This window comes from Pangasianodon hypophthalmus, chromosome 26 (assembly GCF_027358585.1).
Source record: "Pangasianodon hypophthalmus isolate fPanHyp1 chromosome 26, fPanHyp1.pri, whole genome shotgun sequence".
Taxonomy (NCBI): domain Eukaryota; kingdom Metazoa; phylum Chordata; class Actinopteri; order Siluriformes; family Pangasiidae; genus Pangasianodon; species Pangasianodon hypophthalmus.
The window spans coordinates 19,006,580-19,022,449 of record NC_069735.1 but is presented as its reverse complement, the minus strand read 5'-3'; the positions used below and the strand labels follow the sequence as shown (position 1 = coordinate 19,022,449).

Here is a 15,870-nt window from a genome sequence, read left to right as displayed (position 1 = left end):
TAATAAGATAACAGAATGAATTTCACAATTTTGCTGTTATTTAATTTTTTTAATATCAAACCATATCATTAAAAATAATTCTGTTTTTTCCTCTGAATTGAAACGCCTGTAATTCTGTGATCTGATGATTTTCTCCCAACCAGAACTTGAAGAACAGCTGAATAAAAAGGAGGAGGAACTTTCAGACCTGAATAACAACAACGCAGGTGAGAGATCTGTTTGTTTAGCTGTGTCTTGTTTCTGAATGTTGGCTTTGCCTTGCTAGAGAAGGAACTGGACAGGAAACAGGAAGTTCTTGCTGAGGTGTGACACCAAGGGTGGAGTAAACAACAGGAAGTGTAGAATAAGAGAACGATCATCACCATCACCATAAAAGGAACTGATCAACACTTCCAAGATAGAATCAGTCTAATATAATCTGTCCATTCCGAGTAATTAATCCTCCATCTTTCTTGTGGTATCTCCAGTCCGTCTTGAGATATCATTATTTCATCTCAAGGTATCGTTGATTTGTCATGAGGTATCTTTGGTTAGTCTTCAATCTGAAGGTTTCTTCAATCTGTCTTGTGGTATCGTCAATCCGTCTCGAGGCTACAGTGATTTGTCTTGAGGTATCTTCAGTTTGTCTCAAGGTGTTATCAATCTATCACAGGTTATCTTCAATATGACTCAAGATATCATCAGTCTGATTCGAGGAACCACTGATTTGTTTCAAGGAATCACTGATTTGTAATGAGTTATTATCAATCAGAGACATTATTGATTTTTTTTCAAAGTAATATCGATTGATTTTGAGGTACTATAGATCCATCTCAAGCTGAATTTCAGTTTCACAATTTCAGGTTTAACAAAACTCTGAGATGAACTCCTCTCATAGTCCAGGTGTTCTTGTTAATCTGCTGTTATTCTCACAATTGAACCACAGAGAAGTGTTTTATTATATATTTAAATGATCTTTATTTATATGTCTTATGCTTAATATTATTATTATTATCTAAAAGATTTATATTTCTCATTTGCAATGGTAATCTTAAACTGTAATAAAAAATTAATCAGCTGTTTTCTCCAAATTGAGGTGTAATTCTGATTAATTTTTTCCCAAACAGAACTTGAAGAGCAGCTGAAGAAAAAGGAGGAGGAACTTTCACACCTGATTAACAATACCGCAGGTGAGAGATCTGTTTCTTCACCCAGACTCCATCACTCTCTATTCTATTTCATAGTTCCAGACTGCCAGAGACGGTTAAAGATGGTGGAAGGTGGTGATACGAGAATCTCGTATTGATTCTGTCACACGTGACCTTGAATAAATGACGTATCGGAGTACATATAAGCTTCCATTTACGTCATGGCCTGTCTCTTTGTCATTCTCGCAGAGAGATCTCATTCGAGCGTGCACAGTTTGTTTGGACTGGCTTTAGCTCCCTGCTACAACTGTGTCTCAACACATTTACAACTTTAAAACTTTAAACCTTAAAAACTTCGGTACTGATACATCGCTGGATTTTTACACGATCCCTGTGGGGGTTCAAGCACGGATTTATCTGACTAAGGACCCATTGGTTATCCAGGGTGTCGTGTCAGTGGAATCTCCAGTGATATTCAGGTGAGTAATATAGAGCTCATTGGTTGTCCAGGGTTCTGATCGTCATTTAGCAGCATTTGTTGTGCTTGAGTCTAAGAACGCTCATTGGTTTCCAGAGTGTTTGGTGACTGTTTGTAGCTGACGAGCTCGTTAGCTAAGCGTCCCCATTGAGTGCTTTTACCCTATTGGCTGACCAGGGGTCTCACTTTATTATTAAGAATATGGCTGCGTGCTCTGTCTCCTCTGGGCCTATGGATTTAATGGATGCTCAAAACCATTGCCCTACCAGTTTGGGTATTGATCACTTCACTGAGGCTCTAATGAATCCCTGTCCTGATTGTAGTGTTATGCCCATGGAAGTGAGACAACAGCAACTCGCAGGAGTGGACCCTGAATTTCGAGGGTTTTCCCCTCGAAATGCTTTCTCAGCTCAACCACGCAGCAGCAAGCAGTCAGCAGGAAGGGCTGAGGGACCTCCAAAGTATCTTCAAGTACAGTCCAGAACCTCCAGGCTTTACTGGTGGGTTCTGTCCCTGCCTCCAGTAAAGAAGCTAGGGGGACAGGTAGGGGGACAGGTATGTCTGCTCCTCCATTACCTCTCCATGAACCATCAGTTAGTTTGTCTCAAGAGGATCTGGATACTGTTTCACTAGCTGCTTCGGATTCCTTGGTTGAGCCTGAACAAGGCCACTATTCCTTATTGGAGGACACGTCGTCTCCATTGTCCCAGTCTCAGCAGTCCCATAGTGATGAGGGCTCGGACCTCTGTGGCGCAGAGCCATCAGTAGTTTTTTCATTGCAAGATACACTGAAGATGGCACTTGCCAGATTGAATCTGGACCCACCTTCCCCAGTTTTGGGTCCTTCAATCCTTCTGCGCCGTTCAGTCTCTCGGCCAGAGGATTTCTTGATGCCGGTTTGTTCCGACTTTGCGGATGTTGCTTCTGCCTTTCGTTCAGCTCCAGCAGCTAGACTGGACCGGGTGGCATGTACGTTGGCGGCGATGGCCGATGCACAGGAGATGGGTCTTGGTAACATGCCTCTAGTGGAGACATGTATATCTTCTTTGGTTGTGTCCCCTGATGAGGCCCTCAAACAGAATCTTCTATGTCCCAACCCAGAATGCAGACGTACCGATGACCTGTTGGTCAGGGTTTATAACACGGTTTCAGGGTTGGGCCGGGTGGAGAACTCTTTAGCCCACCTGATGCTAGGACTTCATTCATCTATGACCAAGGGCCCCCCGGAGGGCACAGCATCAGAGCTGCTCCATGCTTCCCTGCAGGCTTTAGGGTCAATTGCCTTTTCTACTGGGAAAGCCCTGGGGCTACTGACACAGGCGAGATGTCAAGTATGGCTGGCGCAATCCAGATTACTGGAGGCATGCCGCAATAGCCTTCGTCAATTGCCACTGGTGCCTGGTCAGGTTTTTGGGCCAGCCACTCAGGAGGCTCTGGAATGAAGAGCGTGTGCAGTACAGTCCCACTCCTGGCATCTTCAGCACAGGGGAGGCTATTCTGATCAGACAGCACACTGGCTGGATGCCTATCAGACAGCCTCACTGCAGCGTGTACAGGGGCAGTTGCACAGACCATCATGTCAGCCAACGCATCCTAGCACCTCCCTGTCGAGAGGTGGAGGGGGACGTTCTCATTTCCGGCCACCCGCACATCCTTCTAATACACATCATTGTCCCCCCCAAGGATAAGGGAACCAGGGTCTGTGATGGGCCGTTTCTCAGTCTCTCAGTTACAACAGTGGAGGGCTATTACAAACAACAAGTGGATCCTCGATATACTGGACAAAGGATATCATCTTCAATTCCGTCACAGACCCCCATCATGTACCCGTGTCTGGCCTACAGTGGTTCAGGACCTTAACTGGAAGCTTGCCCTTGCTGCAGAGGTCTGGGAGCTGCTGAGGAAGAGGGCAATAGGACCTGTGGATACTTGAATCCACCCCAGGGGCTTCTATTCGAAATACTTCCTTGTTTGGAAAAAGGACGGCAGTTTCAGACAAATCGATTGATTTTGAGTTACTATAGATCCATCTCAAGCTGAATTTCAGTTTCACAATTTCAGGTTTAACAAAACTCTGAGCTGAACTCCTCTCATAGTCCAGGTGTTCTTGTTAATCTGCTGTTATCTTCTCACAACTGAACCACAGAGAAGTGTTTTATTATATATTTAAATGATCTTTATTTATATGTTTTATGCTTAATATTTTTATTATCTAAAAGATTTATATTTCTTGTTTGCAATGATAATAAACTGTAAAAACGAATAAGCCATTTTCACCAAGTTGAGGTGCAATTCTGATTATTTTTTCCCCAAACAGAACTTGAAGAGCAGCTGAAGAAAAAGGAGGAAGAACTTTCACACCTGAATAACAATACCACAGGTAAGAGATCTGTTTCTCCACCCAGACTCCATCACTCTCCATTATTCTCAGTTTGTTTTTGCTGGATGAGAACATGATGGAGCAGTAGAGCTATTATCAATCCCACTCAAGGATGTAATTATCCATCTCAAGCATCATCAGTTATTTCTTGTAAGATGTGGTTGAATTGGGAATGACAGTCACTGCTTCTGTGTTTTATTCTCTAGTGCATTAACCCTTTATTTTCCATGTTCTCTGTAGATGTGATCGATGACAACAAGTGTCTGCAAGATGATGTGACGAGACTGAATGAGCGAGTGAAGGAGCTGGAGAGTGAGACACTTTAACATTTCATTGCTTTCATTATTCATTTAAATGATGGGAAATAAGAAATATCCACATCAGTCCATTTTGAGGTACCTCTGATGTGTTTCAAGGCATCACTGATCTGTAATGAGGTACACTGCAAAAACTGACATCTTACCAAGTTAATCTGCTGTTATTCTCACAATTGAACCACAGAGAAGTGTTTTATTATATATTTAAATGATCTTTATTTATATGTCTTATTATTATTATTATTATTATTATTATTATCTAAAAGGTTTATATTTCTCATTTGCAATGGTAATCTTAAACTGTAAAAAATTAATAAGCTGTTTTCTCCAAATTGAGGTGTTATTCTGATTATTTTTTTCCCAAACAGAACTTGAAGAGCAGCTGAAGAAAAAGGAGGAGGAACTTTCACACCTGAATAACAAAACCACAGGTGAGAGATTTGTTTCTCCACCCAGACTCTGTATTGATCTGTAACGAGGTACACTGCAAAAACTGACATCTTACCAAGTGAAAATATCTGGAATATAGTCAAATGTATCTAGTATTTCCCATTCTACGATTACAGTAAACCAAATATAAGATTATTAAACCTATTCTGAGACATTTTTACTCATTTCAAGTTTGAAATAGTCTTGTTCTTTTGGCAGAATATTTTGCTTCTTTCTAGAAATAAATACTTAAAAGGAGCAAAATTACTATTTCAAGCCTGAAATGAGTAAAAGTGTCTCAAAATAGGTTTAATATTCTTATATTTTGTTTCAGGTAAACTTATAATAGGAAATACTAGACACATTTGACTATATTCAAGATATTTTCACTTGGTAAGATGTCTTTTTTTGCAGTGAACTATCTCGAGGTATCTGTCATGGGGTATTTTTGTTTTGTCTAAAGATATGATTCATCTGGGCCAAGGTATAATCTGTCTCGTTATATCAGTCTGTTCAGCAGTAACTTCACTATGTTCAGATATATCAGGGTACATTCTAAATCTTAATCCACCGTCTCAGCCTCGTCTGTCTCGAGGTATTATTAAAATGTCATGAGCTGTCATGAGGTACCAAGGTGTAATCATCCACAATTCACGATCCGTCTCGGGGTATCCCCGATCCGTCAAAACTCTGACCTGTACACTTCCATCCAATAATAGGATAACAGAATGAATTTCATAATTTTGCTGTTATTTATTTATTTTTTTAATATCCAACCATATCATTAAAAATAATTGTGTTTTTTCTTCTGAATTGAAACGCCTGTAATTCTGTGATCTGATGATTTTCTCCCAACCAGAACTTGAAGAACAGCTGAATAAAAAGGAGGAGGAACTTTCAGACCTAAATAACAACAACGCAGGTGAGAGATCTGTTTGTTTAGTTGTGTCTTGTTTCTGAATGTTGGCTTTGCCTTGCTAGAGAAGGAACTGGACAGGAAACAGGAAGTTCTTGCTGAGGTGTGACGCCAAGGGTGGAGTAAACAACAGGAAGTGTAGAATAAGAGAACGATCATCACCATCACCATAAAAGGAACTGATCAACACTTCCAAGATAGAATCAGTCTAATAAAATCTGTCCATTCCGAGTAATTAATCCTCCATCTTTCTTGTGGTATCTCCAGTCCGTCTTGAGATATCATTATTTCATCTCAAGGTATCATTGATTTGTCATGAGGTATCTTTGGTTAGTCTTCAATCTGAAGGTTTCTTCAATCTGTCTTGTGCTATCATTGATCCGTCTCGAGGCTACAGTGATTTGTCTTGAGGTATCTTCAGTTTGTCTCAAGGTGTTATCAATCTATCACAGGTTATCCTCAATATGACTCAAGATATCATCAGTCTGATTCGAGGAACCACTGATTTGTTTCAAGGAATCACTGATTTGTAATGGGTTATTATCAATCAGAGACATAATTGATTTTCTTTCAAGGTAATACCGATTGATGTTGAGGTACTATAGATCCATCTCAAGCTGAATTTCAGTTTCACAATTTCAGGTTTAACAAAACTCTGACCTGAACTCCTCTCATAGTCCAGGTGTTCTTGTTAATCTGCTGTTATTCTCACAATTGAATTAAAGAGAAGTGTTTTATTATATATTTAAATGATCTTTATTTATATGTCTTATGCTTAATATTATTATCTAAAAGGTTTATATTTCTTGTTTGCAATGGTAAAACTTATACTGTAAAAAATTATTCAGCTGTTTTCTCGAAATTGAGGTGTAATTCTGATTATTTTTTCCACAAACAGAACTTGAAGAGCAGCTGAAGAAAAAAGAGGAGGAACTTTCACACCTGAATAACAATACCACAGGTAAGAGATCTGTTTCTCCACCCAGACTCTGTATTGATCTGTAACGAGGTACACTGCAAAAACTGACATCTTACCAAGTGAAAATATCTGGAATATAGTCAAATGTATCTAGTATTTCCTGTTCTATGATTACAGTAAACCAAATATAAGATTATTGAACCTATTCTGAGACATTTTTACTCATTTCAAGTTTGAAATAGTCTTGTTCTTTTGGCAGAAAATTTTGCGTCTTTCTAGAAATAAATGCTTAAAAGGAGTAAAATTACTATTTTAAGCCTGAAATGAGTAAAAGTGTCTCACAATAGGTTTAATATTCTTATATTTGGTTTAAGGTAATCTTATAATAGGAAATACTAGACACATTTGACTATATTGAAGATATTTTCATGGGTAAGATGTCTTTGTTTTGCAGTGAACTATCTCGAGGTATCTGGCATGGGGTATCTTTGTTTTGTCTAAAGATATGATTCATCTGGGCCAAGGTATAATCTGTCTCGTTATATCAGTCTGTTCAGCAGTACCTTCACTATGTTCAGATGTATCAGGGTACATTCTAAATCTTAATCCATCATCTCAGCCTCGTCTGTCTCGAGGTATTATTAAAATGTCATGAGCTGTCATGAGGTACCAAGGTGTAATCATCCACAATTCACGATCCGTCTCGGGGTATCCCCGATCCGTCAAAACTCTGACCTGTACACTTCCATCCAATAATAGGATAACAGAATGAATTTCACAATTTTGCTGTTATTTATTTTTTTAAATATCAAACCATATCATTAAAAATAACTGGGGGTTATAATAACTTGAGGTATCATTATTTCATCTCAAGGTATCATTGATTTGTCATGAGGTATCTTCAATCTGTCTTGTTGTATCGTCGATCCGTCTCGAGGCTACAGTGATTTGTCTTGAGGTATCTTCAGTTTGTCTCAAGGTGTTATCAATCTATCACAGGTCATCCTCAATATGACTCAAGATATCATCAGTTTGATTTGACGAACTACTGATTTGTTTCAAGGAATCACTGATTTGTAATGAGTTATTATCAATCAGAGACATTATTGATTTTTTTTCAAAGTAATATCGATTGATTTTGAGGGAGCTCGTTAGGGCCTGCTTCAACTCCTCGAAAGTCTGCTCACCTTCCCAACTCCAGTGCACTCGGTCCAGTTTTCCCTTCCTGGTGAGGTCAGAGAGGGGAGAGGCAATCAAGGAAAAGTTGGGCAGGAATCGCCTATGATATCCAGCCAACCCCAAAAAGGCACGTACCTGTTTCTTGGTGGTAGGTTTTGGATACTCATGCACGGCTTCAACTTTCTTCTCTTGTGGCATGAGGAGGCCCCAGCCTATGCGGTACCCCAGGTACTGTGCCTCGGTTAACGCCAGATGGCATTTCTTGGGGTTGGCTGTCAGCCCAGATTCCGGAGCTCCCCCAAGACCTCCCTGAGATGGTGTAGGTGGTTGGACCAGGTAGAGGAATGTATTACTACATCATCCAGCGTAGGGGCGGTGAGGCCATAGGATGACGTCCATTAACCTTTGGAAAGTGGCTGGGGCCTTGTGCAGCTCAAAGGGGAGGACCCGGTACTGCCAGTGGCCACTGGAGGTCGAGAAGGCTGTCTTGGGCTTAGCTGCTGGACTCAGGGCCACCTGCCAGTACCCCTTTGTCAGGTCCAGCGTGAATATGAAGCGGGCCCCCATAATCGCTAGACCAGGTCGTCAAACCTAGGGAGGGTGTAGCTGTTGTACTCCGAGACCTGGTTCAGCTTCTGGAAGTCATTACACAGCCGATACTCCCGTCGGGTTTTGGGACCACCACGATGGGGGTGGACCATGGGCTGGTTGACTGCCTTGCGACGGGACTTTGGGACACGGTAGGGCCGCTGCCGGACCACAACTCCCGGAGGGGTTTTGGTGTCATGGTGGACCAAGTGCATAAGTCCGGGGTTAGAGGAGAAGACATCTTCGAACTGGTCCACCAGCTCCGCCAGTTCTTGTTTCTGGGTTGGAGTGAGCTCCTCTCCTCGGTGGACCAAGGTACGCTCCGACGAATCTGTGGGAAGGCTCGCAGACACGACAGGGGTGGGCTCAGTCCATTTCTTTAGCAGATTGATGTGATAAACCTGTGTCTACGCGCTTACCTGGCTGCCTGACCGTAAAAGGGCCCTGCCAGTGGGCCAGGAATTTGCAGGTGCCGTCTGGGAGGAGGAGAAGGACCTTGTCACCTGGGCGAAACTCCCGGGGCTGAGCAGGTCAGTCATAGGCCCTGCTCTGTTCCCACTGAGCGGCCTCCATATGCTCCCGGACGATCTGCATCACCTTGTCAATATGTCCTTGCATCTCCTAAATGTAGTCTCCACCAGGGAGCGATAGGGGGAGGGCTGCTCTTCCCAGGCTTGCCACATCCAGCAGTTCCTGGGGTCGCTGTCCAAGGAGTAGCTTGAAGGGGGTGAAGCCGGTAGAAGCTTGCAGGGTTTCTCGGACGGCGAAGAGGATGTAGGGGAGGAGAAGGTCTCAGTTCCTCCCCTCCTCGTCTACCACCCTCCGGAGCATCCGCATTCAGCGTCTGATTGAATCTCTCCACCAGCCCTCTGTCTGGAGGTGTTAGACGGATGTCTTCAGCTGGGCCATCTGCAACAACTGACACAGATCCGCCATTAGTTTAGATGTAAAGGGCGTACCTTGGTCAGCGAGGATGTCCTTGGAAATTCTCACACAGCTGAAGAGGAGAAGGAGCTCTCGGGCAATGTTCCGGGAGGTAGCCTTCCAAAGGGGGACGGCCTTGGGGTACCGGGTTGCATAATCCACGAAGACTAAGATGTAATCGTGGCCCCGGGCCGACTTTGGCAGCGGTCCTACCAGATCCATGCCGATCCTCTCGAAGGAGACGCCGATAATGGGGAGAGGGATGAGCGGCGCGGGAGCAGGCTTATAGGGGGTCGTCCTCTGGCACTGAGGGCACTGCTGGCAGAAAGCCCGGACCTCGGCGTCCATCCCGGGCCAGGTGAATCTGTCCTTCAATTTCTCAAGGGCGTTCTGGGGCCCCAGGTGCCCCCCCAGTGGGTGCGCATGGGCTAGGTGCAGAAGGGCCGGCACCACCAGCAGTTCGCAGGGCTGGTTTTGGCGCTCTGTCTTGAGGTACAGCAGGCGTCCTCGCACCAGCAAGTAGGAGATTGGCAGCTGCTGGTCGGGCTGCTGGTGTACACCTTCGATGACCTGCACCTGAGCCCAGCAGTTCTTTAGACTAGCATCCTCCTTCTGCTCGCGGCCAAAATTTCCCTCTCGAGGGATCTGCGAATATACAGAGGACACAGGATTAGTCGGGGGGGAGGGGCTCACCTCCGGCGTCTCCTTCATCCTGGGTAAGGCATGCCGGCCGGACCCTTGCTTGCCTCCGCTTGGGCCTCCTTTTCTTCGTGGTGTGGGAGGCTTTGGCAGTGGAGAACCCTGGCCAGTCTCGACCCAGGAGCAGAGGCACGGGGAGCTCAGGGATGAGGCCCACCAGGAGGGGCCACTCCTTAGCCCAGTAGATAGATAGATAGATATACTTTATTGATCACATGAGGGAAATTCTTGGTTGGGTCCAGCTTGGTCAGCATGGATGCCTCTTGGGGCGTCCCATAAGCAGAGCAGCTGTGGCTGGGTCTTCCCTCCCCTTGGGTGTGCAGATCTAAGCGCCTCGTCAGAGAGGGTCAGGGAAAGTCACGTCAGTTGCCCCTGCCGATCTCCAGAGTAGCCACCGCTCGCTCCAGTGCCTCCAGAATTTCCCTGGACATGATAGGCCAGACCAGGCAACGTGCTTGAACGTGTGTAGACGGGCCTCCACGTCATCGTCGGCCGTGAGCTTGGTGAGGAGGTGCTGGGCCTCACGGCAGGGGCTGGGGAGGGCTTCTTCCTCAGTTCCAGGAGCTCTTGGGTGGTGGCGTGGAGGCTGTGGGCTAGCTCCTGGGACAATGCTTAATATTATTATCTAAAAGATTTATATTTCTTGTTTGCAATGGTAATCTTAAATCTGTAAAAAAAAAATTATTCAGCTGTTTTCTCCAAATTGAGGTGTAATTCTGATTATTTTTTTCCCCAAACAGCACTTGAAGAGCAGCTGAAGAAAAAGGAGGAGGAACTTTCACACCTGAATAACAATACCACAGGTAAGAGATCTGTTTCTCCACCCAGACTCCATCACTCTCCATTATTCTCAGTTTGTTTTTGCTGGATGAGAACATGATGGAGCAGTAGAGCTATTATCAATTCCACTCAAGGATGTAATTATCCATCTCAAGCATCATCTGTTATTTCTTGTAAGATGTGGTTGAATTGGGATTTACAGTCACTGCTTCTGTGTTTTATTCTCTAGTGCATTAACCCTTTATTTTCCATGTTCTCTGTAGATGTGATCGATGACAACAAGCGTCTGCGAGATGATGTGATGAGACTGAACGAGCGAGTGAAGGAGCTGGAGAGTGAGACACTTTAACTCAGTCACTTTCTTCTCATTTCATTGCTTTCATTATTTATTTAAATGATGGAAAATAAGAAATATCCACATCAGTCCATTTTGAGGTACCTCTGATGTGTTTCAAGGAATCACTGATCTGTAACGAGGTACACTGCAAAAACTGACATCTTACCAAGTGAAAATATCTGGAATATAGTCAAATGTATCTAGTATTTCCCATTCTATGATTACAGTAAACCAAATATAAGATTATTAAACCTATTCTGAGACATTTTTACTCATTTCAAGTTTGAAATAGTCTTGTTCTTTTGGAAGAAAATTTTGCTTCTTTCCAGAAATAAATACTTAAAAGGAGCAAAATTACTATTTCAAGCTTGAAATGAGTAAAAGAGTTTCAAAATAGGTTTAATATTCTTATATTTTGTTTCAGGTAAACTTATAATAGGAAATACTAGACACATTTGACTATGTTGAAGATATTTTCACTTGGTAAGATGTCTTTGTTTTGCAGTGAACTATCTCGAGGTATCTGTCATGCGGTATCTTTGTTTTGTCTAAAGATATGATTCATCTGGGCCAAGGTATAATCTGTCTCGTTATATCAGTCTGTTCAGCAGTAACTTCACTATGCTAAGATATATCAGGGTACATTCTAAATCTTAATCCACCGTCTCAGCCTCGTCTGTCTCGAGGTATTATTAAAATGTCATGAGCTGTCATGAGGTACAAAGGTGTAATCATCCACAATTCACGATCCGTCTTGGGGTATCCCCGATCCGTCAAAACTCTGACCTGTACACTTCCATCCAATAATAGGATAACAGAATGAATTTCATAATTTTGCTGTTATTTATTTATTTTTAATATCCAACCATATCATTAAAAATAATTGTGTTTTTTCTTCTGAATTGAAACGCCTGTAATTCTGTGATCTGATGATTTTCTCCCAACCAGAACTTGAAGAACAGCTGAATAAAAAGGAGGAGGAACTTTCAGACCTGAATAACAACAACGCAGGTGAGAGATCTGTTTGTTTAGTTGTGTCTTGTTTCTGAATGTTGGCTTTGCCTTGCTAGAGAAGGAACTGGACAGGAAACAGGAAGTTCTTGCTGAGGTGTGACACCAAGGGTGGAGTAAACAACAGGAAGTGTAGAATAAGAGAACGATCATCACCATCACCATAAAAGGAACTGATCAACACTTCCAAGATAGAATCAGTCTAATAAAATCTGTCCGTTCCGAGTAACGAATCCTCCATCTTTCTTGTGGTATCTCCAGTCCGTCTTGAGATATCATTATTTCATCTCAAGGTATTGTTGATTTGTCATGAGGTATCTTTGGTTAGTCTACAATCTGAAGGTTTCTTCAATCTGTCTTGTGGTATCATTGATCCGTCTCGAGGCTACAGTGATTTGTCTTGAGGTATCTTCAGTTTGTCTCAAGGTGTTATCAATCTATCACAGGTTATCCTCAATATGACTCAAGATATCATCAGTCCGATTCGAGGAACCACTGATTTGTTTCAAGGAATCACTGATTTGTAATGAGTTATTATCAATCAGAGACATTACTGATTTTTTTTCCAAGGTAATATCGATTGATTTTGAGGTACTATAGATCCATCTCAAGCTGAATTTCAGTTTCACAATTTCAGGTTTAACAAAACTCTGAGCTGAACTCCTCTCATAGTCCAGGTGTCCAGGTGTTCTTGTTAATCTGCTGTTAGAAGTCGTGATACATTTGACTATGTTGAAGATATTTTCATGGGTAAGATGTCGTTGTTTTGCAGTGAACTATCTCGAGGTATCTGGCATGGGGTATCTTTGTTTTGTCTAAAGATATGATTCGTCTGGGCCAAGATATAATCTGTCTCGTCATATCAGTCTGTTCAGCAGTAACTTCACTATGCTAAGATGTATCAGGGTACATTCTAAATCTTAATCCACCGTCTCAGCCTCGTCTGTCTAGAGGTATTATTAAAATGTCATGAGCTGTCATGAGGTACCAAGGTGTAATCATCCACAATTCACGATCCGTCTCAGGGTATCCCCATTCCCTCGTCTTAAAGCAATCCTCATGAGGTATCATCTGTTGGTCAGTCCATCTTGAGGTACCACTGATTCAACTAAAGGTTTCATTGATGTGCAAGAAAGTATTATCAGTCTGTCGTACCACGTCATTGATCAGAATTTCTATTTCAAAATTTCAGGCTGAACAAAACTCAAACTGAGCTCCTCCCATAGGCCGGGTGTTGTTGTTAATCTGCAATGCTATATTCTCACATCCAGGCTGCTGAGAACTGTTTTATTACACAGTGATCATCAATTACTCATCAATCATTCTTGAGATATCATTGATTCAGGATTGATAGTCGCTGTTTTATGGGTCAGCACACGCTTCCAAATCAAGAGTTAAATAATTTTATTCTATATTAAGCCTTTGTGTTTCTGCACTTTATTCTGTAATGCATTAACCCTTTATTTTCCATGTTCTCTGTAGATGTGATTGATGAGAACGAGCGTCTGCGTGATCTTGTGACGACACTGCACGAGCGAGTAAAGGAGCTGGAGAGTAAGACACTTTAACTCACTCACTTTCATCTCATTTCATTGCTTTCATTAATTTCATTTATTTGTTTTAAGTGATGGAAAATAAGCAACGTTTCCCAGATGAGGATTTGTTTGTAAAGAAAAACGGTAAGTATTAAGTAAACTGTAATATATTTGTGGTATAATATAATGTACTGTAATGTTTAACTCTGTTAATTCATTTAAAATATGTACTTAATTGAACCTTATGCAGATCAGCATAATCAGGTTTAACATTGGATTGTGTTAAAGTATCTCATTTTTCTTTCACAACACCTTCAACAGAACAACCAGTTACAGAGGAACCATCCAAGGACATCAGTGTTGGTAAGTCAAGATGTAACATCACAGCGTTAAGATACACTTTTTATAAGGACTTAACGTTATGCACTGATTGACAGATTTATGGAATAACATGAATTTATACAATCAACTTATATCAATATTCAAAATATGATATGGCCACGCCTCTTTTACTGGGCCCATGTGACACAGAGGCCAAACCTCTAACCTAGCAACCAAAAGCTGACTTAGCACTCAAATGAAAACTAATCTGGCACCCCTGGTCTTGATTTTTTTCCTCTAATTGTTTAGCGTATTTTGTTCCCTCAGCTTCTCTGGAGTTTGACCTACAGACCGCTCACCGAAGACTCCTGATCTCAACTGATGGAAAGACGGCACGTGGTGCTGAGTATGCAAGCGCCGTACGTGATAGTCCGAAACGCTACGACACGGTGATCGCTGCCCTCACAAAAACGGGCTTTACTTCAGGGAGGCACTACTGGGAGGTACTGGTGAAAGACCGTTCATGCTTCGTGGTGGGCGTAGCGGCTGAATCAGCACCCAGGAAAGGAGAGATCAGGTACAAGCCCAGTAATGGCTACTGGACCATACTGAGAAAGAAGGACAGGCGACACCAGGCGCAAACCGAACGGCCCTTTACACTCCGCTTCACCGACAAACTCTCCATCATCGGGATCCTCGTCGACTTCACCAAGGGGGAGGTGACCTTCTACAACGTCCAAACCAGAGCATCCCTCTACAAGTTCAGAGGGAACAACTTTACAGAGAAGCTGTACCCGTATGTGGCCACCTGCACCGACGAGAATCCACAGGAATCGCCCATCGAGCTGCTGCAGCCTCACTCGCCACTGTGGCTCCAGTAATGAGCAAACACACAAATTACCGCTTAATGCTTCTTTAAAAAAATGGCCACACTTTTTTAACATTTGCATTATTTTCTAAAATAAAAACACTTTCAAGTTTCTTCGTGTCTTGTTTGTTTGAAACCGGACACGGCAGATTTATGGCAACAAAATATATTATATGTATAAATATGTGAGAATATTATACAGGAGAATCACTTCGTCATCTCAAACAGCCTAATATCACATTAGTTAACTGCTAGTCAACTAGCTTTATTCATTCACTGATTTTACACAGCCAAACCTGTCCAAATATACAGTTACCATGACAACCAAAGCTAACACTCGCCAAGCTAGCTAGATTTGTTATCATCCTAAAATCTCAGCTATTATTATTCCAAATCCCTGACGTTTATTTACTGACACAAACTGAGCCCAGCTGTAGCCCTGCCCCCAAATCGGTTCTACACACAGTCCCCTCTGAAAGTATTGGAACACAAGGCCAATTCTTTTGTTTTTGCTATACAATGAATACATGTGGGTTTGAAATCAAAAGATGAACATGAGATGATAGCTCAGAATTTCAGCTTTCATTTCCTGATATTTACATCTAGACGTGTTACACAAGTTAGAACATGGCACCTTTTGTTTGAGCCCACACATTTTTCAAGTGATCAGAAATATTGGCTGTTCCAATACTTTCGGAGGGGACTGTAGTAGTGCTGAGAAACACTCACAAGAGGCAACTGCACGCAGGGGCACAGGTCAGGGGGGAGATGGAAAAGACGGTACTGATGCTTACACCCATATGTATTTTGCGTACAAGCTCTTGTCAAACATTGGAGTATGTTGGAAACCAAAAATATGCCAAAAGAAGAGAATTTTGGGTCATAAATAAATAAATAAATAAAATCTATCAGTGTATCTTTGACTAAGCTAACATTTAACATGTATATAGTTAACATCAGTTAAATAGATTTTTTAGGGATGCAATAAAATATTGGTCAAAAGTGGTAAAAACGCTGCGGTATTTTGGGATTTCGCTATGAGTTCTCAAAACTGGGCAGATG

General features: G+C 42.3%; 1 protein-coding gene across 22 annotated transcripts in view; it reads left to right on the top strand.

The window, feature by feature from the left end:
• The window catches only part of si:ch211-14a17.10 (early endosome antigen 1), a 31,454-nt gene extending 16,533 nt beyond the window's left edge, over positions 1-14,921 (top strand). The window contains exons 27-40 of one of the 22 annotated variants that reach the window (XM_053230130.1): positions 144-206; positions 1,107-1,169; positions 3,923-3,985; positions 4,226-4,297; positions 4,671-4,733; positions 5,591-5,653; positions 6,546-6,608; positions 10,697-10,759; positions 11,000-11,071; positions 12,022-12,084; positions 13,567-13,638; positions 13,710-13,763; positions 13,941-13,982; positions 14,268-14,921. In XM_053230130.1, the coding sequence (XP_053086105.1) occupies positions 144-206; positions 1,107-1,169; positions 3,923-3,985; positions 4,226-4,297; positions 4,671-4,733; positions 5,591-5,653; positions 6,546-6,608; positions 10,697-10,759; positions 11,000-11,071; positions 12,022-12,084; positions 13,567-13,638; positions 13,710-13,763; positions 13,941-13,982; positions 14,268-14,821 (1,370 nt within the window). In that variant the 3' untranslated portion in view covers positions 14,822-14,921. The remainder of the gene's footprint in view (positions 1-143; positions 207-1,106; positions 1,170-3,922; positions 3,986-4,225; positions 4,298-4,670; positions 4,734-5,590; positions 5,654-6,545; positions 6,609-10,696; positions 10,760-10,999; positions 11,072-12,021; positions 12,085-13,566; positions 13,639-13,709; positions 13,764-13,940; positions 13,983-14,267) is intronic. The other 21 variants (XM_053230131.1, XM_053230134.1, XM_053230133.1 and 18 more) reach the window with 21 other exon arrangements.
• Positions 14,922-15,870: the final 949 nt, after the last annotated feature.